General features: G+C 43.2%; 2 protein-coding genes across 2 annotated transcripts in view; both read right to left on the bottom strand.

Moving 5' to 3' along the window:
- Positions 1 to 246: 246 nt before the first annotated feature.
- Positions 247 to 3,942, bottom strand: si:ch211-195b11.3 (uncharacterized protein LOC100334344 homolog). The gene is made up of 4 exons (XM_034689942.1): positions 3,612 to 3,942; positions 2,235 to 2,266; positions 710 to 822; positions 247 to 440 (listed from the first exon to the last, which is right to left on the bottom strand). Exons 1-4 carry the CDS (start codon positions 3,661 to 3,663, stop codon positions 395 to 397), a joined length of 243 nt encoding a protein of 80 aa, XP_034545833.1. The 5' UTR covers positions 3,664 to 3,942; the 3' UTR covers positions 247 to 394.
- A 451-nt stretch (positions 3,943 to 4,393) lies between these two features.
- Positions 4,394 to 20,935, bottom strand: part of LOC117817291 (complement C3-like) — a 29,843-nt gene continuing 13,301 nt past the window's right edge. The window contains exons 17-41 of the mRNA XM_034689908.1: positions 20,139 to 20,180; positions 19,289 to 19,400; positions 18,977 to 19,205; positions 18,026 to 18,238; positions 16,083 to 16,146; positions 15,899 to 15,988; positions 15,593 to 15,796; positions 15,226 to 15,301; positions 14,988 to 15,147; positions 14,760 to 14,855; positions 14,487 to 14,637; positions 14,242 to 14,327; positions 12,306 to 12,383; positions 12,064 to 12,219; positions 11,914 to 11,976; positions 11,711 to 11,792; positions 11,528 to 11,576; positions 9,518 to 9,608; positions 9,306 to 9,395; positions 9,120 to 9,222; positions 8,945 to 9,031; positions 6,477 to 6,563; positions 6,289 to 6,372; positions 4,871 to 5,015; positions 4,394 to 4,635 (exon numbers count right to left, since the gene is read on the bottom strand). Of these exons, the coding sequence (XP_034545799.1) occupies positions 4,494 to 4,635; positions 4,871 to 5,015; positions 6,289 to 6,372; positions 6,477 to 6,563; positions 8,945 to 9,031; positions 9,120 to 9,222; positions 9,306 to 9,395; positions 9,518 to 9,608; positions 11,528 to 11,576; positions 11,711 to 11,792; positions 11,914 to 11,976; positions 12,064 to 12,219; positions 12,306 to 12,383; positions 14,242 to 14,327; positions 14,487 to 14,637; positions 14,760 to 14,855; positions 14,988 to 15,147; positions 15,226 to 15,301; positions 15,593 to 15,796; positions 15,899 to 15,988; positions 16,083 to 16,146; positions 18,026 to 18,238; positions 18,977 to 19,205; positions 19,289 to 19,400; positions 20,139 to 20,180 (2,780 nt within the window). The 3' untranslated portion in view covers positions 4,394 to 4,493. The remainder of the gene's footprint in view (positions 4,636 to 4,870; positions 5,016 to 6,288; positions 6,373 to 6,476; positions 6,564 to 8,944; positions 9,032 to 9,119; positions 9,223 to 9,305; positions 9,396 to 9,517; positions 9,609 to 11,527; positions 11,577 to 11,710; positions 11,793 to 11,913; positions 11,977 to 12,063; positions 12,220 to 12,305; positions 12,384 to 14,241; positions 14,328 to 14,486; positions 14,638 to 14,759; positions 14,856 to 14,987; positions 15,148 to 15,225; positions 15,302 to 15,592; positions 15,797 to 15,898; positions 15,989 to 16,082; positions 16,147 to 18,025; positions 18,239 to 18,976; positions 19,206 to 19,288; positions 19,401 to 20,138; positions 20,181 to 20,935) is intronic.

Below are 20,935 nucleotides of genomic sequence, written 5' to 3'. Positions count from 1 at the left end.
TTTATTTGTGTGGATGAGACCAAAACTAGGAACCTATCTATGACTGCCTGCCTGGAAATGCCTGCCGAGTTCTAATGTTTTCTCATTTAATTTCTTCTAAACAGACTCTGTAACATACTATGTGTACAACTTTAAATAAAAATTGTTCAAAAAAAGAAGTAAATGATTGATTGTTAGGGATGTGTGGGAACCATCTTTGTGGGGACATTTCAAACCGATTCCAAAAAACAGGACGACGAGTCAAAGTTAGAGAAAAAGACAATCTTTGTTTTTTAATTCACATATAAAGGAATATAGAACACTGCACGATAACACGTTTGTGTGTGTGTGTGTGTAATGTGTATGTTTGGTGTGATGACGTCATCAGTTCGGTAGGGGTAGGATGATGTCATCCCTAGCAGGGTCCCTCTGCGACGATCATAATGTCGACGTTTTTCTCCCTGAACAGAGAAATAATCAATAATTAATGATCAATATTAACTGATAATTTAAACTCCTGGTCAACATGAATCAATAATCAGTTTGCTCCTAATACATAAAAGATCAATTATAATTAGACATGTTTGATTTTGTTGATTAAACAGTCTTCAATCCTCCTCTTCTCTGATTGGTCAGGGAAGCAACCAATCAGTGCATACCAGATATCCTCATCAGATTATTGATTTTAATGAATCAGATTAATGATAGTGATTAGTTGTTCAGCACTCACAGTCTGTGGACACACAGAGAACACTCGTTGGGGTATGTGACTCCATCACTGCCGCACACGGGAGAGTAATTCAAAGGGCATGCCTGTGCCAAGCTCAACCCCACACAGGAGGGCTGAAAGACAACAACAACAACAACATCAACAACAAACAACATCTGACATTAAAAAACAGCATTCTATAAAATAAACACATCAGAAGATCAACAGACAGCAGATTCAGAGAGGAGGCTGAACAGACTGTGACCCTGAACTCTGAGCTGGTTTACCCTCCAACAAGAAACTCTGAGCTTCAGGTTCAGAGCAGCCGATCTGAGTGAGTTCAGTAAACGCTGCACAGGTTCATACAGGAGTACGCCTCATGGATAGAACACCTAACGGACCGTACGACATAACGGACCAATCGACTAACAGACCGTACGACATAACGGACCAATCGACTAACAGACTGTACGACATAACGGATCATACGACATAAGGGACCGATCGACTAACGGACCGATCGACTAACAGACCATAAAACATAACGGATCATAGGACTAACGAACAGCTTGCCTAGGGGACCGTACGACATAACGGATCATACGACATAACGGACCGATCGACTAACGGACCGATCGATTAACGGACCGGTCGACTAACGGACCGATCGACTAACAGACCATAAGACATAACGGACCATACGACATAACGGACAGCTCGCCTAGGGGACCGTACGACATAACGGACCATACGACATAACGGACCACACGACATAACGGACCATACGAGACAACGGACCATACGACATAACGGACCATACGACATAACGGACCGATCGACTAACAGACCGATGGACTAACGGACCGTAAGACTAATGGATAGCACACCTAACGGCCTGTAAGACTAATGGATAGCAAGCCTAACGGCCCGTAAGACTAATGGATAGCACGCCTAACGGCCCGTAAGACTAATGGATAGCAAGCCTAACGGACCTTAAGACTAATGGATAGCACTCCTAACGGACCTTAAGACTTATGGACAGCACGCCTAATATCACAACCGACAATACGCCTAAGGGACCATAAAACCCAACGGACTGTAAGACTAACGGACAGCAGGCCTAACGGTCCGTAAGACTAATGGATAGCACGCCTAACGGACCCTAAGACTAATGGACAGCACGCCTAACGGACCCTAAGACACAACGGACAGCACGCCTAACGGACCGTAAGACTAATGGATAGCACGCCTAACGGACCTTAAGACTAATGGACAGCACGCCTAAGACATAACGAACAATACGACTAACGAACCAAACAACAAACGGACCATACGACTAACGGACGGCAGGACTAATGGACTGTATGTTTTATGGACTTCAAGACCAATGGACTGTACGACACAACTGATGACAGTGACAACATCAAACTATATAGATATCTCTAATTAGATATCTCTGCCGGAGGTTCTATTCCACTGATCTTGTGTTTCTGTAAAATGAAGTTCATTTATGCTCATGTCATTAAAGGGATGGTTTGTTTCTTACCTGTCTGTACAGTCTTGATTTATCTTCAGCATCTGGAAACAAACAGGAAACTTCATTAGGCTCATCTGAACACAGGTGTTTACAGAGATCTGACCAAAAAACACAAACAATCAGAGACATAACCCCTACCAATATGAATGGAGCGATGCCTGCGAGCTAGCTCAGCTAGTCAGGCAGTCTGCTTGAGCGGCCCTGATTTCACTTTTCCAATAAAATGACGAACACATGTTTCTAGCTTGGTGGTCTTGAACTGATGGACCCTACAGGACTGCTTTCAAGGACACCAGCCTACTGACCCTACAGGACTGCTTTCAAGGACACCAGCCTACCCACCCTACAGGACTGCTTTTAAAGACATCCGCCTACCAACCCTACAGGACTGCTTTCATGGACACTAGCCTACCCACCCTACAGGACTGCTTTAAAAGACACCAGCCTACCGACCCTACAGGACTGCTTCCAAGGACACCAGCCTACCCACCCTACAGGACTGATTTCAAGGACACCAGCCTACCGACCCTACAGGACTGCTTTAAAAGACACCAGCCTACCGACCCTACAGGACTGCTTCCAAGGACACCAGCCTACCCACCCTACAGGACTGCTTTAAAGGACACTAGCCTACCAACCCTAAAAGACTGCTTTCAAGGACACCAGCCTACTGACCCTACAGGACTGCTTTAAAGGACACCAGCCTACTGACCCTACAGGACTGCTTTCAAGAACACCAGCCTATCCCCCCTACAGGACTGCTTTCAAGAACACCAGCCTACCGACCCTACAGGAGTGCTTTAAAGGACACAAGCCTACCAACCCTAAAGGACTGCTTTAAAGGACACTGGCCTACCAACCCTACAGGACTGCTTTAAAGGACACAAGCCTACCAACCCTACAGGACTGCTTCAAAGAACACCAGCCTACCGACCCAACAGGAGTGCTTTCAAGGACACCAGCCTACCGACCCTACAGGACCGCTTTAAAAGACACAAGCCTACCGACCCCACAGGTCTGCTTTCAAGGACACCAGCCTACCGACCCTACAGGACTGCTTTAAAGGGCACTAGCCTAATAACCCTACAGGACTGCTTTAAAGGACACCAGCCTACCAACCCTAAAGGACTGCTTTAAAGGACACCAGCCTACCAACCCTACAGGACTGCTTTAAAGGACACCAGTCTACCAACCCTACAGGAGTGCTTTAAAGGACACCAGCCTACCAACCCTAAAGGACTGCTTTAAAGACACCCGCCTACCAAACCTACAGGACCGCTTTCAAGAACACCAGCCTACCAACCCTATAGGAGTGCTTTAAACGAGAGATCTTTTTGTTTTTGAGTGCAGAGCATTGTTTATACACCCGCCCAGATTCAGTCTTACCTGTACAGAGAAAAACAGCAGCACAGATGAGCAGAAAAGTCCTGACAAACATCCTGGATGAAAACTCGGAGAGAGAGTTGAAACACAAACTAAATGCCCGATATGTCAGAGAGGAGGTTAGATCCGTATATTTGCTAGCATCTGATTGGTTTCTGAAGTGTCCGTGTGCAGGTCTTCGTGGTTGTGAAGGTTTTGAGGCTGAGTTGTCGTCATATAGAGGATGGACACTTGTTTACAGGGAAAGGATGAGCCGTGTGTCCCTGTTTGGAACAATGTGACCCGATGTTGTTGTGACGGCGGCTGCTCTCTTTGTCTAGACTTTAATCTGGGGATCAACGCTCTGCCGCTCTGAAATATCACTGACTCAGCCAAAAGGAGGAGGAGCCACCCAAACAAAATACCAAGCTCTGACAAAAGTGTGCACGATAACAGATGAACATACGTTAATCAACAACTAAAACACACTGTGAACTGGATATTGTGGTGAAGAAGCAAAAACAGCTGCAGGATGTGATTTTTTTTAGGGTTTAAGATTAAAGTTAGGGGTTAGGGTTATGTGAGGGGAAGCAAACCTGTCCCCCATAATAAGGAGCAGGAGGTGCACGGGCCGTCCCCCAAGGTGCTGGGGGGTCCCTCCTCCTTAAAATATTATATATGTGCTGGAAACTAAATTGTTTTTCATTCCTCTCACTAATTTCATAGTGGATGGTGAATATGTAGTGACAAAGGGGAGGATTGGAGAGGCCTACATTCAAATAATTAAAATAAATACAAACCCTTGAATGAGAAGGTGTTTCCAAACTTTTGACTGGTAGTTCAGTTTTGTACAAAATCAGAAGAATGCAAAATGAGTGAATAAACACTTTATTTCCTCGAGGTTTTCTACAAAAGACATCCAAAAAATATCAACATTTGAGACAGCTCGTCCAAGCCCAAACAGCTCGGTCTGTGCTCCTCAACTTGACACTCTGCTTCTGTGGGCCAGTACTCGATCCAGGTACTCTCACTGAGGACATACTGAAACCTAATGAGAGCAAAGGAAAAACACACATCAAGCCTTCAAAATGGATGGATTTAATCCACTGGAGAGGCATCCAAGAGGACAATTTTTTTTCCAGACATGACTTCATGTGATTACCAAATCAAGGCAATGGTAAGAACTGCTTTTAAAATTCAGAATGATGGAATTTTAAACATGTGATTTGATCATGTGAAACTAAATGAACCATGATTAGAAATAAAACAGAGGAGAAACTTACAACTGGTCTTTGTCGTGTCTGTGAATATCTGTAGATGTGCCCATGATCAGGTAGGTATTGCCTGTTCTCAGGCCCAAAGACTCTCTGCAGTGTGGAACACTGAGGAAAGTGCGAATTTTACCCTGAGGACCCACATCATGACTTTCTGTCACACAGGAAGAGAAGAGGTGGTAGTCATAAAAAAAAAATACTTTTGCAATCTGTCTTCCCTCTGGAACCATGTCTTGTCTCTTTCATGTAATTCATACGGAAACCACATCCCTAATGTGTCGTGGTGTTTTGCTCTGGATTAGTTCTTCACAAGGACCAAGAACTTCTAGAGTGTCAGCTGTTTAGTGGCCCCTCTCCTTTGGAATCAGATAACCAGTCAGGGTCCGGGAGGCAGACACACTCTCTACTTTTAAGAGTAGGCTTCAAACTTTCTTTGTTGATAAAGCTTATAGTTAGAGCTGGATCAGGCTTGGACCAGGTCTTAGTTATGCTGCTATAGGCTTAGACTGACACACTGGGATCCTGTCTTTCCCTCTCTCTCCTCTCTCTGCCTGTCTCTCACTTTAACTCTTCCTGTCCCATTAAAGTTACTAACCATTCTGTTCATCTTTCTTTCTTTCTTTCTTTCTTTTTCTTTTCATTCCTTTTTCCTTTCTATCCTTCTTTCTTTCTCTCTTTTATTCTTTTTCCTTTCATTCCTTCCTTCTTCCTTTCCTTCTTCACTTCTCTCTTTGTTCTTCTGTCATTCCTTCACCATTTATTCTCCTCTTTTTCTTTCTTCTGGTCTCCCTCTCTTCTCTCTTTTCTTAGACCTTTCTGGAGTCCCTGAGCTCCCTTGTCTCGTAGGTTCCTCTGGATCTCTGCTGCTGTGGACGTGCCAGACTCCAGCTGCTACAACTACTACTATCCGTCTCCCCACTATCATCTCTCTCTCTCTTCATCTCCCTCTATCCCTCTCTCCAACACGGTCTCAGCAGATGTGTGTCTAACATGAGTCTGGTCCTGCTGGAGGTTTCTGCCTGTTAAAGGAAGTTTGTCCTTGCCACTGTAACTTGCTAAATGCTGCAAAGTGCTCTGCTCATGGTGGATTAAGATGAGATCAGACTGAGTCCTGTCTGGAAGATGGGACTGGATCTGATCCGGTCTTGATGTTGGGTCTTTGTTAATAATAGAACATAGAGTACGGTCTAGACCGGCTCTGTTTGGAACGAGTCTGAGGAGAACTTTTGTTGTGATTTGGTGCTTTATAAATAAAGATTGATTGATTTGAAACTCAAACAAAGGATGTTGGCTGCTAGTGGTGTCTTCATACTTGGAAAATAGCATGAAGTGTATATGTGACAAACAATAACAAAGTGGATGTTAAATTGTAAGGAGAGAAGGAAACATTTGAACCATTTGAGGGCAAATGAAAGCAAAACACCAACCTTCTTTTAAGGCTTCAAGTACCCGCATTGTATATACGTCAGAAGACGATCCCTCTGTAAGTCGTTCCACTCGCACTTTGAACACTGAGGATAGACAGGATGCAGATTGTACGCTCATTTGCTTACAGAAACAAACACATAGAAGTATTTGTGCGTTTATTACATGTTGATTATTGTCACTTTCTTACCAAAGCTTGTTTGGCTGGTCGACTCACAGGCTTTAGCATTTCGCTCATCAGTGTTGATGTGTCCCTTCTTCTGCATGCTGCAGGTCTCTGGAAACACACAACAGATGGAAGTAAATACACCTGAATGTGTACTTGTTTTGAAGGTTAGATCTTACCTTGTTAAAGTCACAAAATAAGTATGTGACTGTGTTTGCAGGGGGTTGTTTTGGAAAAGAACATCTCTACAGGCAAGTACCAGACCGTGTTTGGTACATTTGCACTCAGATTCTGTGTGTATTAACTAAAAGGTGTACAGTAAATCAGACTCTGCTTCTGCAACTGTAAATACGTCTCTGTATTTGTCACTTTGGATGCTAATAAACCAAACTAAACTAGTTTAGTTTAACATTTTGGTCAGTGAAGTTACGTGTCAGAGAGTCCCTTCAAGAACTTCTTATGTTAATGTTAATAATCTAAAGGTGCATTTCGACCAAGGAACTAAAAGGTTCCTGTGCCCCCATTCGACCGTAGGCTGAAGTCCCGGGTAGATTGTGCAAATCAGACCAGTGACGTATCGAGAAAAAACAAAGTAAATGCACTACACCACCAGACCAGCAGAGGGCAGTAACACAAAGAGGAATGCCATTCATCACAGATGACCCCATAGAAGCAGACGGACAGGCAGGTATCATTATGAGCAACACAACAGTTAGCCTGTTAGCATGAAGAGACTCAGCTGGTCTGTTTTAGATGGTGCTATATTTCATCACAATGGATTCACTGAATCATCACGTGAGAGGAGATAAGCGCGAGTAGCAAAGACGTTTCAACACGGCTTTAAAATCCTTTTGAACTCAAAAAGCCGTGATCGCAGAGATCGGCCGGTGTTTTGGTTTAAACAGCGACCCTGTTAACTGGAGACTCTCAGACGGATGCATCCCTCATAAACGTCTTTAGACCATCATTAAATATCTGATGAGTATATTTTGAAATCTTAATAAAAACTAAACTAGTTTGCATTCCCAGGAACTCCCTCTGTGTTTCAACAGCTGTGTAAACTCCACAAACACTGACATGTTCGGCTGAAGGTCTCCAGTTTACAGGGTCACTTTTAAAACCGGAACACCGGGAGGAGAGACGCATTCACGGTGGGCTGAGAGAAGACTACTGTTACAAGCTGCTAAATCAAGAGAATCACAGCTTCTTCTTTTGAAAAGTACACACACATACAAACAAGATAGAACAAATAAAAACTAATGAAAGAAAGAGAAATCAAGTGAATCACAGATGGAAAAAACAATGACTGGGAAGGGTTTTTGGAAAAAAAATCAAAATAAATGACAAAAAAAATTAAAAAAAAATGACAAAAAAAGAAAAATTGGAAGAAAAAATATTTGAAGAATAATTTTTGAAAAAATATTTGAAAAATAATTTTTGAAAAAATTTTTTGAACTTTTTTTTTTTTTTTTAAAGTTTTGAAAAAAAAGTTTTGAAAAAAAAGTTTTGAAAAAAAAGTTTTGAAAAAAAAGTTTTGAATATATATATATTTTTTTTAAATAAATTTGACAAAAAAGTTGACCCGGAGCCTGTCAAAAAAAATACATTTCCCTGAAAATTGAAATTGTGCTCCAAAATTAGATAAACATGAAAACAGTGAAAATTTTGCGCCTGCGGTTAAAAACATGGAAAAAGCAATGAATGAATCAACACGTGAGAGGAGATAAGCGCGAGTAGCAAAGACGTTTCAACACGGCTTTAAAATCCTTTTGAACTCAAAAAGCCGTGATCGCAGAGATCGGCCGGTGTTTTGGTTTAAACAGCGACCCTGTTAACTGGAGACTCTCAGCCGGATGCATCCCTCATAAACGTCTTTAGACCATCATTAAATATCTGATGAGGATATTTTGAAATCTTAATAAAAACTAAACTAGTTTGCATTCCCAGGAACTCCCTCTGTGTTTCAACAGCTGTGTAAACTCCACAAACACTGACACGTTCAGCTGAAGGTCTCCAGTTTACAGGGTCACTTTTAAAACCGGAACACCGGGAGGAGAGACGCATTCACGGTGGGCTGAGAGAAGACTACTGTTACAAGCTGCTAAATCAAGAGAATCACAGCTTCTTCTTTTGAAAAGTACACACACATACAAAAAAGATAGAACAAATAAAAACTAATGAAAGAAAGAGAAATCAAGTGAATCACATGATGTGTGTGATGTTATTGTGGACGGAGGGAGGAATAAAAACACTGCGGTTAATCTACCAATCAGACACGGTCAGCATTGCAGGCCCCGCCCCCTGAAAGTCCCGGGACCTTTGAAAAGTACTACCCCCCTAGCAGGGGCTTTTTAGGGGGGAGATTATCTACCACTGAACTACATTTAGACCCTGGGTCCACCGGTCGAAACGCACGTAGTTCTGGGGTAAAGCTCCTCTGGTCGGAAACGTCTTATCTTTAAAGATATTGCAGAGATTCATGTCCCGTTTACCTCCAATACATATGCATTCATCATTTGTGCAATGCGGCTGTTTGGTTTTCCTCTCCGGACGGTAGAACTTCACACATGGACTTTCTGCTGAAAGATAAAACAATATTTTTGTTACAAACAGAAGCACATCAGAAACTTTGAAAAATACTTGTCTCAAAGTTTCTCCCCAGCTCACGGTCATAGTATTCATAGACAGACACAGCAGCTGGTTGTAGGACTCCCACTTTAAACTTTTGATGGATCCTAAATGTGATCTCCTCTGGCTGCGTGTGAGAAACCTGTGAAGAGGTGTGAGGCAGGTATAAAGAAAGACAGGACAGAAAGACAGTGAAGAGTGTTGAATGAAGGGAGGAGGTCTCACCTTGTCCAAGTAGATGATGAGTGAGCCTCTTTCAGACAGTACGGTGTTCATGTCATAATTGGCGATGGTGCGGGCAGGTCCTTGGGACATCTGGACAAATACAAACATGTTTAAACAACCGTCTCAACCACTGAATACAGCATTCTTCCTCTAAACAAAACTCAATGTCCTGCATGTGGCGTTGTTTTGTGTGCATCTGTAGACGTTCTTACATTGTCCAGGTCTTGTGTGTTCACAATAAAGCCAGTTAGCAAGCTGATATCCAGGATTGAAAGAGTTGCATCATGTTTTGTGTCTTTGTACCTGTCAAAAAAGGACAGGAGTGTTACATCCAATGCCAGAAGACAGGGATCTGGAAACTCCTCTATCAGTGTCAGACAAAGTATCCTTTAAGATCTCAGGTGTCTAAAGCTTTAAAATGGAAGTTGAAGTCTCTGGAAATTTGGTTTGAAAGATAAACACTGAAGTCCATAGTGATGCAAAAAGGGGACTGTGTCCTTCTCCAGCAACACGCACCTCTCGCAACCAGAACTGTGGTGACCATTGTACATCAGAGTACACTTGTAGCATTCCTAGAACTGATTTGTAAGGAATAATGCTTGGTGAATGGGTAGTTATGTACACTGGCTCCCCATAAAATCTAGTGTAGAATTTAAAATCCTTCTGACCTCCAAAGCTCTTAATGATCAGACACCTTCATATCTTAAAGAGCTCATAGCGCCCTGATACCCCTCTAGAACACTACGCTCCCAACATGCAGGCCTGCTCATCGTGACTAAAGTCTCTAAAAGTAGTATGGGAGGTAGAGCCTTCAGTTATCAGGCCCCTCTCCTTTGGAATCATCTACCAGTCAGGGTCCGGGAGGCAGACCCCCTCTCTACTTTTAAGATTACACTTGAAGCTTATAGTAAGAGCTGGATCAGGCTTGGACCAGGTCTTAGTTCTGCTGCTATAGGCTTAGACTGACACATTGGGATCCTGTCTTTCCCTCTCTCTCCTCTCTCTGCCTGTCTCTCACTTTACCTCTTCCTGTCCCATTAAAGTTACTAACCATTCTGTTCATCTTTCTTTCTTTCTTTTATTCATTTTCCTTTCATTCCTTCCTTATTCCTTTCTTCACTTCTCTCTTTGTTCTTCTGTCATTCCTTCACCATTTATTCTCCTCTTTTTCTTTCTTCTGGTCTCCCTCTCTTCTCTCTTTTCTTAGACCTTTCTGGAGTCCCTGAGCTCCCTTGTCTCGTAGGTTCCTCTGGATCTCTGCTGCTGTGGACGTGCCAGACTCCAGCTGCTACAACTACTACTATCAGTCTCCCCGCTATCATCTCTCTCTCTCTCTTCATCTCCCTCTATCCCTCTCTCCAAGACGGTCTCAGCAGATGTGTGTCTAACATGAGTCTGGTCCTGCTGGAGGTTTCTGCCTGTTAAAGGAAGTTTGTCCTTGCCACTGTAACTTGCTAAATGCTGCACAGTGCTCTGCTCATGGTGGATTAAGATGAGATCAGACTGAGTCCCATTAAAGTTCCTAACCATAGACCTTCCTGGAGTCCCTGAGCACCCTTGTCTCGTAGGTTCCTCTGAATCTCTGCTGTAGGTTTGTGGTTTCATACAGAAACCACAATCCCTAATGTGTCGTGGTGTTTTGCTCTGGATTTGTTCTTCACAAGGACCAAGAACTTCTTGAGTGTCAGCTGTTTAGTGGTATGGGAGGCAGAGCCTTCAGTTATCAGGCCCCTCTCCTTTGGAATCATCTACCAGTCACGGTCCAGGAGGCAGACCCCCTCTCTACTTTTAAGAGTAGGCTTCAAACTTTCCTTTTTGATAAAGCTTATAGTTAGAGCTGGATCAGGCTTGGACCAGGTCTTAGTTATGCTGCTATAGGCTTAGACTGACACACTGGGATCCTGTCTTTCCCTCTCTCTCCTCTCTCTGCCTGTCTCTCACTTTAACTCTTCCTGTCCCATTAAAGTTACTAACCATAGACCTTTCTGGAGTCCCTGAGCTCCCTTGTCTCGTAGGTTCCTCTGGATCTTTGCTGCTGTGGACGTGGTCCAGACTCCAGCTGCTACAACTACTATTATCCGTCTCCCCACTATCATCTCTCTCTCTCTCTCTTCATCTCCCTCTATCCCTCTCTCCAACACGGTCTCAGCAGATGTGTGTCTAACATGAGTCTGGTCCTGCTGGAGGTTTCTGCCTGTTAAAGGACGTTTGTTTTTACTTACATGACATCTATTCTCAGCCTGTAAGTCTGCTCATTGTCATCCGTTATTTCTGCAAAACAGTCAGTGTTTTGTTCAAGTGTTATCCTGGGACTCATCAGAGTAAAAAGCACAATGAAACAGCATGTAAAGAGGGGCAGAGTAGATGAAAGTTAAACAGGAATAAAGACGATAAAGACAAATTACCAGGGATGAGCTGCACTGACAAGTTAAACTTCTGACAGTCCCTGCTTTGTTCTCTGAGTGGAGCATAGTACAGCGACACCATCTGTCACAAGCGGGAAAACAGCAAGTATGTGAGAAGCTTCCTGGGAAGCCATGTTTAAAGTTCAGACCTTACAAGGTAAGAAAGAGTCTCAAAATCAGAAATGACAATATCTTTTATTCACCTTCACTGTTGCTTTTCCTGTCCCCGTGGCGGTCACGTTCGCATCTACATTTATAGAACTGGTCTGTAAGAATTTAAACGTGCACACAAACATAAGTCAAGAAAAGAACAGTCAGGATATTCAGGAGCGTGTGTGAAAGACGGTTCTCACTTTAATTGTTCTTGTGATGGAGTGGTTTTCTATGTTAAAGTTGAAATAGTCAGGCCTTGCTCTTCCTGACAACGCAATGGTCACTTTCAGATCATACTCTGGGTCATTAGCACTGGCCCAGTGCTCAGCCACAGCTTGGTACACCATCATGGTCGCCTGGAGAGGAAAAGTGTGAGTAGAAGAAGAAGCCATGATGAGTAAAAATCCTGAGGTATCAGGATTGAGAGGAGAGTCCTTGTTACCTGAGTTGATCCGTAACCTCCGCCCACCTTCTGCTGTTGGTTTAACCACCTGACAACAGGTCTGGCATCTTCAAAGGCCTGTATAAACACAAGGATTCACATTCATGCAGATGGCGTTGTGTCCCATTTATTTGTCACTTGAGTAAAATTAGAAAAGGTAAGTCCTGACTGTCCTGGCTCGTTCCATCATTACCCTCTTTTCAACCAACCTGAACCAAGTTGTATTTCCGGGCTGGTGCTCACGCTGGTTTGAAGCTGGTTGAACTCGTGAACCAACACGGCACCCTGTTTGTTTGTCCGCCCGCTCGAGTCCGTGGAAGAGGCACGTCATGACGTCAGATTTATGTGACCGCTTTTCCTAGCAACCCTAGTGCGAACCTTCCCTCACAACAACAACGATGGCGGACTTTTCTGGATCTCTTGCGACGACCAAACCGCGAGGTGGCAGCTTGTCTCGTCGGCCGACCGCTGCTTTGCCTTGGAATCCATTACTCTTTTTTTATTGCCCCTGCTCCTGATGTAAGCAGTTTGTGGGTCTAGACCAGCAAAGAGTTGGAGCTGCTCTGGAACGGGTTTTCCCCGGCTGGGGCTCTCAGTTGACTATCACCTCTCTCTCTTACTCCCCTCTATCTGTCTTTCCAGACCCAACTCGGTCTCAGCAGATGTGTGTCTAACATGAGTCTGGTCCTGCTGGAGGTTTCTGCCTGTTAAAGGAAGTTTGTCCTTGCCACTGTAACTAGCTAAATACTGCGATGTGCAATGCTCATGATGGATTACGGTGGGGTCAGAGTGAGTCTTACCCTGTCTTGGTGTTGGGTCTCTGTTCATAATTTGACATAGAGTGGTCTAGACCTGCTCTGTTTGTAAAAGCGTCTTGAGATAACATTTGTTGTGATTTTGCGCGATACAAATAAAGATTGATGATGATGATGATGATGATTGAGCGCCGGCTCCGAACCGGCCTTGAAACTGCCTTGGTGGAAAAGGGGTACATGTGGTTTGATTTAGGTGAGCATGCTAACAGATCAGACCATTCAGTCGGTGAGAGAAGTCAAAGAAGACAGCTAAAGACCCAGCTCTTTAGGAAGCACTATGCACTTAGCTAGACTGTTCTCCACTGTTGTCCCCAGTGGCAGATCATGTCTTCCAGCTACAGTTGACTCTCACTGTCCTGCTCTACTCTGGGACTCTGTGTTCAGGTCTGGAGTGACCCAGCACTTGGTACTTTGGTCATTATTGTGGTGATGTTAATTGCTGATGATGATAATGGAAGGTCTTAAATGGTTTGGTTGCTTCATTGTAGATGTTCCTTATTTACTTTGTGCATTGCCTTTACACTGCTTGGCAGTACCTGCACCCAAATGGACTTGAAGCTCTTTGTTCCTCTCACTGATCTTGTTTCCTCTTGTCTAGATCTTTGCTTGTGTTGTTCTTGTTCTCGTATGTACGTCGCTTTGGATAAAAGCGTCTGATAAATGACATTGTAACATTGTAACATTGTAACAGCAGAAATAAACTCGTTTACAGCCTGGTTCAAAAAACAGTTCTGCTCTGAATAGCTGATTTCTCTCTGCCAAGCAAGCGGCAACCTCCGGTCTCAAAATATGAAGCCCATGCTGCAATTCATCAAGAATCCTCTAGAGGCTGGCTGCAGAAACACCGGAAACCACATACACACCCATTCAAAAAAGAGGATCTTTGCAGCATTAATAAACATGTTTACAGCCTGGTTCAAAAAACGGCTTGGCTCTACGTAGCTAATCTCTCTATCGGCACACACTGTATGGGGGGGGGGTGACATTTTTTGAGTTCTGCATTTCCAATATGGCTGCCGCGAATGATTTGCTTCAAAACGGCGCTCAGGAACAGATGGGTGACGTCACAGATACTACGTCCATTATTTATACAGTCTATGGTGCCAAGAAGAAGTGCTCACCTTGGTTTTCACCAGAGCAAGAAGAGCGTACGCAGTGGCCTCCAGTGTGTAAATTTGTCCCTTAGGCACAGGCCAGTGGGACCGATCTGGGGAAGAGAAACACCAAAACACAGATTCATAACAGCGCTGTAACTCCAACAAGCTTAATCCAAGCATTATTGAGTCCGATGGTATTGAATCAATTATCAATTCAGCTGGGTTCTACGAAACATGTCATTTATTGTTTGTGATCTGTGTGACGACACCTGGGGAAGCAAATCTGTAAAGAACTTCCTGGTTCAGTTTAAATTCGTTGGCCAGGGCGTATGATGTCATCGCAACCGCGTACGGGTTGGTAAGGCTCGGCAGACGATTCTCCAGGTAGGCCGCTGCTTTGTCTATGCTGTTTGGCAGACTCTAGATACAAAAATAGAGAAAAGATGTCTTGTCAAACTCTCAGACGACGCTGCTCTTGAATCTCGAATAGTAAGAAGGTTGAGGGAAAAGGAGTAAACACTGTTTGGAGCTGTTGTACTCACATGTACGATGTCAGAGCACAGCGTCCTTGACTCGTGCATGGCAATGAGGCAGAAGGCCGTCATGGAAGCGTCTGAATCTGTGCCTCTAACGTCACCCTGCACATGCACACAAACTACTGTTAATCATATCAAATCATAGACCGTGAAGTGGGACAGTTTTTGTATCTCAGTGATCTATATTGTAACATCAAGATGAAGAATGTGTGATGATAATATAAGCAAACGCACAATCATATCTCCGTGGGTCACCCTCCCAATCTCTCTAAATGCACCATCAGCTTGCTGCGTGTTGAGAATAATAAACTTGACAGCGGCACAGATTACGTTTCTGTCCACTTGCACCAAGTTGTAGACCATGGCAAACACCTTGACTACACAGGCGGTCAACCTTAGAAAGGAAGGGAGAAGGTTTTTAGATGTGTTTAAATATTTTCACTGGACATACAGTCAGTCTGCAGCGCCTCACCAAGTGCTGCTTTGGTGATTGGGAAACACAGCAAAGGACCCATCTCTTTTACGGTACTTGAGCTCTTGATTGTAGCCTGGAGAGAAACAGAACAAAGAACTCGTAAAAGAGTCTTGTGCATTCGCTCTCAAACATGTTCTTCCTTTGATTAAAGCATGTTTTGTATTCCTCTGATGGCTCAAGTTGTTGTGACGGATGTGACAATCCTGGTGCAAACAGTGTATAATATAATGTCAGTGCTCCTGGCTTGGATCCTTGGGGCAGGGTTGTTTACTGAAACCATCTCTGCCGAGTCTGGAACTTTACATTTCTGCACAAAGAGGCATCAATGATATCTCTGGTATCAGCACCAGCTGTTCTTGCCTACCAGTCTTGATGTGTTTGATGGCTTCGTCACGTTTCTGGAAGCCCACGGTTTCCCACTGGTTGGTTTTGTCCAGGTATGTGGTTGCGATGGTGGTCAGGGTCATGGACATCATATTCTCCTCTCCACTGCCGGACGGCAGGAAGATCAGAGTACCCATGGAGTTACCACTTATAGCGTCCTCCAGCGGTGCAGAATCTCGTCTACCTGCATGCAAACAAAACAAAAAACAATAAAAATAGATTGTTAGACAAAGGCAGATACAGACACTTCATCGCATGACACGCCCAAACTTAAAATGTTGCTTACCGGTCACGTAGAGATATGTTCTGGTAAGAGAGTTTGGAACAATATGGTTCTTTGGAATAAAACTGTTCATGGTTTCTTCTTGTTTTCCACCTGAAAAGAAACAAATGTTGGGAAGTCAGTCAGAAGGTGACACATGCACGGCAGTGAATCACTACATCATGTAGGTATTCAATGACAGACTTACCAACACCTTTTCTTGCAGGGTCTAGACTCACACTCATTTCAGCTTTTGTTAAAACACCTTTGGGCTGGAAAAACAACAACATAAATCACATACTTAGTAATTCTAATAAACCCTCAGGCAGACAAAGCTGTTCATAATTCCCTGACCAACGAGCTCTGCTCAGGCAGCCAACCAGGTACATCCCTGTTTGTTTTCCTTTTCAACCAATCATTTATCTGCAACAAGTGCTCCCAGATGCAAATTCACGTCCACTCTGTGCAGCTTCTTCATCGTCATGGATGATTTTGCCTATCCAAGCTAGCCATTAGTTAGCTCATCAAATGCCTAACAAAGCTCCTGCTGTCGAAAATGACTCCTTACAACAAGCAGAGCAAGGCAGCTGGACAAGGGACTACCTGTGGACACATTTTGGGTCTAATGATTTCTGACTCTGCTGTGAAGATTCAGAGCTCCCTCTGCTGACTGGCTGCAGTATAGCTCATAAACCCCGCCTCCATTATGTTAACAGGCCAAACTATAAAATAAAAACACATGTCAAAAACATGGTTTCTGTCATTACAGTTGTTATTATGCTGATTATTAATAATAATAATAATAATAATAATAATAATAATAATAATAATAATAATAATAATAATAATAATAATAATAATAATAACTGGTGTTTATTTTTCTGAGAAATTCAGTTTGAATTAATTATTCTATTCCAGAAAAAAGACAAATAAAGTAATAAAAAGGACAGAGGCAAATTCAGTTTCTTATTTAGTTCCACCTTTCACCAGAATTTTGACTTTTGTCTGAATTTTGAAAAGGAGTTAGAATTTTAGAATTCTGACCCAGAATTCTGGAATTCTGTCTTTGATTCTAGAACTCTGCCTTTGATTCTAGAACTCTGCCTTTGATTCTAGAACTCTGCCTTTGATTCTAGAACTCTGACTTTGATTCTAGAACTCTGACATTGATTCTAAAACTCTGCCTTTGATTCTAGAACTCTGACTTTGATTCTAGAACTCTGACTTTGATTCCAGAACTCTGACTTTGATTCTAGAACTCTGACTTTGATTCTAAAACTCTGACTTTGATTCTAAAACTCTGACTTTGATTCTAGAACTCTGACTTTGATTCTAGAACTCTGACATTGATTCTAAAACTCTGACATTGATTCTAAAACTCTGACTTTGATTCTAGAACTCTGACTTTGATTCTAGAACTCTGACTTTGATTCTAGAACTCTGACTTTGATTCTAGAACTCTGACTTTGATTCTAGAACTCTGACTTTGATTCTAGAACTCTGCCTTTGATTCTAGAACTCTGCCTTTGATTCTAGAACTCTGCCTTTGATTCTAGAACTCTGACTTTGATTCTAGAACTCTGACTTTGATTCCAGAACTCTGACTTTGATTCTAGAACTCTGACTTTGATTCTAGAACTCTGACTTTGATCTCAGAGGCAGAATTCTGAGAGAAAAGGTCGGACTTAAATAACAAATCAGTGGCCCTGATCCTCTTCTATTATCAACGCCATGATGAACAGCTCTGTGGACCAATGAGGCTCCTGCAGCGCTGTGTGCTCCAGATTCTCAGAGTAGAGGAGGAACGGTGAGAGGAAACAAACACTGACTAAGAGTCATTGAACTCTCCATAACCGCGAGAGTCTGCTTCACACCCACGGGAGAATCTGTTCTGCTGTGGACTGGACCCACCTGAGGGAGCTCTGATGTTTTATCTGTGAGTTTAATGTGTCTTTGGGTTAGCTCTGTGGGACAGGTCACTTCTGTGCATGCCTCACCAGTGGAAGGTCAATTGGTTTTTCACATGTTGGATTCATGTATGCAGGCCATAGGTGGCTGCCAATTGAAGCCTGGTTTTATATTTTACTGCAGTATGAAAACTGATATGGTTACAGCCTATGGAAACAGAAAGATGGAGTGTGATTCTCGTACCACAACGTGCAAAATCTTCATGACTCCATCAGAGAGTGACGAGTTTCTCACAGCTGCTTTGACCACAATGCTGTGCCGTCCGTTCTTTGTGGGAGTAATGATGAAGGGTACAAATTGATTAGAGTGAGGCCCGACTTTGACCTCCTGACGATGCCTCCCTTGCTTGGAGGCTGCACTGCACACGTGCTCCGTCTCCAACAGATCCACACGCACCTGTAAGACAGACGAAACAAAGAGTGAGTGTGAAGACAGAGTGGGTTTAAAACCGACTATTATTATTTGGGTCAGGAAAAGGCTAATCTGTTGAACTGTGAGGCCTCGCATTTGGATGCTGCTGCTGCCAGTCCTTCAAAAATCAGTGTACGACAGTGTACAGTGTTTTGGTCTAAACAGCGACCCTGTTAACTGGAGACTTTCAGCCGGATGCATCCCTCATAAACGTCTTTAGACCATCATTAAATATCTGATGAGGATATTTTGAAATCTTCATAGAAACTAAACTAGTTTGCATTCCCAGGAACTCCCTCTGTGTTTCAACAGCTGTGTAAACTCCACAAACACTGACACGTTCAGCTGAAGGTCTCCAGTTTACAGGGTCACTTTTAAAACCGGAACACCGGGAGCTGACAGAGATGGATTCACACTATCAGGCTCACAGAAGACCAATGTTCAGGAGGTATTAAACCAGGTGAATCACAGGTGTGTGTGATATTATTGTGAGACAAACACACTGCGGGTGATCTACCAATCAGAAATGCTCAGCACTGCAGCTCAGTCCCCCAAAGTTCCTGGACCTTTGGAAAGTACTGACCCTGAGCAGGGGCTTTTCAGGGGGAGATTAACCACCTGAGGGCTAAAATTAAACCCTGGTTCCTGTTGTCAAAATGTGCATAGCTCCCCAAAAGGTTCCTGAGGAAAGTTCCCGTGGTGAAAAAGCACCTATAGACTCACAATTGCAAGAACTGGGCTGTAGTTGTGGAGGACTGCTTTGACCTCCAGCTGCTCTCCTCGGACAGCAGAATACGGCAGCCGGAGATCGATGAAGAAATCTTTTCTGACTTTTACTTCCAACGGCTCGCCAACACAGATCCCATGAGTCCTTGACAGACTAATACCAATGACCTGCCAGGTTGTCGATGAGTCGGCCAATATAAAGTTTTTCACCACTGATGTAGAGTCGCTGGAACAAATAAAAATGTCAGAACTCAATAAGATGAAGGGTAGCTTTAAAAATGAATGAGTAAACAGACGTCTTTTACTGACCAGTTCGGGTTGTTTGGAGGGCAAGCAGGAAGATGGAGATCCATCCACAGCCAACTTACATGGAACCTTGACCGAGAAATAATTTCATCGCTGTCCGTATAAGTGCCCTCACCTAAAGTGTGATTAAAACAATGATTTTTTAAACTACTATTCTTCCATTTCAAGTCCAATCAGTTTTGTTTAAAAGCGCCTTACTCACTGAGGAGTTGGCAACATTGCTCACTGAAGACGGTTGTGACCAGTGTTGCCAACTCCTCAGTGAGGAAAGTGGCTATTGGCTGTCCTAAAAGTCGCTAGAAGTCGCTAAATGACGTCATCACTTAATTAGCATAATCTGAATTGTAGTGGACGCTGCAGGAGAGACGTGTGACGTAGAGGGAGAGACAAAAAAAAGAGTAAAAACACCCTAAATATGTTTATAACTACACTTAAGAGCCGACAACAAATCAAAGTAAACATTACATTTTTCAACCAGAACATTTTCAGGATGTTTGTTGTAAACAATCTACATTAACTCTCTAAAAGGACCAAAAAGAGACAGTAGGCGGGATCAGCCAGCGGTGTCTTCGTACATGCGTGATACATTAACAGTCTGGATGCTGAGGGGTGAACGCCTCCTGCTCTGAATGCAGCTAGGAGGGACTCACAGCAGCATCCACTGCTCCATGAGTAGAGTAATAACGATACATGCTTTCACGTCAGTCTCCAAAAGTCTGAATTTAACTCCAGAAAAAGTTACTAGATTTGTCGCTAGTCGCTTTCTTGAAAAAGAGTTGCTAGAGGAGTCTGAAAACTGACTAAATATAGCAACACAGTCGCTTATTGGCAACACCGGTGACTTCCATCGTACCTGAGGATCTTTTCCTCCGGGTGAGATCTGGACATTTCGACTCTGGAAGCAAAACACAGACAACATCTTTAAAATCTAACAAGGAAGTGATCCTCTTCAAAACAAAATAAGCCCATTAAACTTTGTGATGAATAGTTTAAAAATAGTTTAAACACACCCTGTATAAGTGCAATGGGTGCGCTCTGGGTGTGTTTGTCCTTGTGCAAAGAGGGACATAGACATGAATGCAATGTTCATGGGTTTTCATGAGTGATTTTTTTGTTGCTGCTGCCATCTTTAGGACCGTGGCACCATCAGCCGGCTGTCAAAAATCACCATTCAGACAAAAATCGCCCCTAACAAAATAAATATTATTTAAAAAGATAAGATATCTAGATTTGGAGTCTTATTTACTTCTAATTAAACTGCTGGAAATGTGTCTTTTCTAGTATTTATATGGATACCGTCCTCAGTCCCTCTCCTTATACCAGAGAGTCCCCCATGACGTAAGAGCACTCCTATTCTCCTCTATCCCTCTCTCCAACACGGTAGGTCTCAGCAGATGTGTGTCTAACATGAGTCTGGTCCTGCTGGAGGTTTCTGCCTGTTAAAGGAACTTTGTCCTTGCCACTTGAGCACTAATGCATCCCCATACCATCAGGGTTGCTGACTTTTGAACTGTGTGCTGATGGTCCTTCTCTTCTTCAGAGCAGAGGACATGGTGTCTAACGTGAGTCTGGTCCTGCTGGAGGTTTCTGCCTGTTAAAGGACGTTTGTCTACCTTGAACTTTCCTCCCAGTATCTGCGATCTTAATTTG

Source organism: Notolabrus celidotus, chromosome 8, assembly GCF_009762535.1.
Source record: "Notolabrus celidotus isolate fNotCel1 chromosome 8, fNotCel1.pri, whole genome shotgun sequence".
Classification (NCBI taxonomy): Eukaryota; Metazoa; Chordata; class Actinopteri; order Labriformes; family Labridae; genus Notolabrus; species Notolabrus celidotus.
Note: the sequence above shows the minus strand (reverse complement) of the source record. Positions and strands in the feature narration are given on the sequence as shown.

Excerpts from the sequence above, each read along its gene's own strand:
- si:ch211-195b11.3 (XM_034689942.1), bottom strand. The coding sequence starts at position 3,663 with ATGTTTGTCAGGACTTTTCTGCTCATCTGTGCTGCTGTTTTTCTCTGT. Across the intron at positions 2,267-3,611 it reads TGCTGTTTTTCTCTGTACAG|ATGCTGAAGATAAATCAAGA; the intron begins GTAAGACTGAAT and ends GTTTGTTTCCAG. Across the intron at positions 823-2,234 it reads AATCAAGACTGTACAGACAG|CCCTCCTGTGTGGGGTTGAG; the intron begins GTAAGAAACAAA and ends GTTGTCTTTCAG.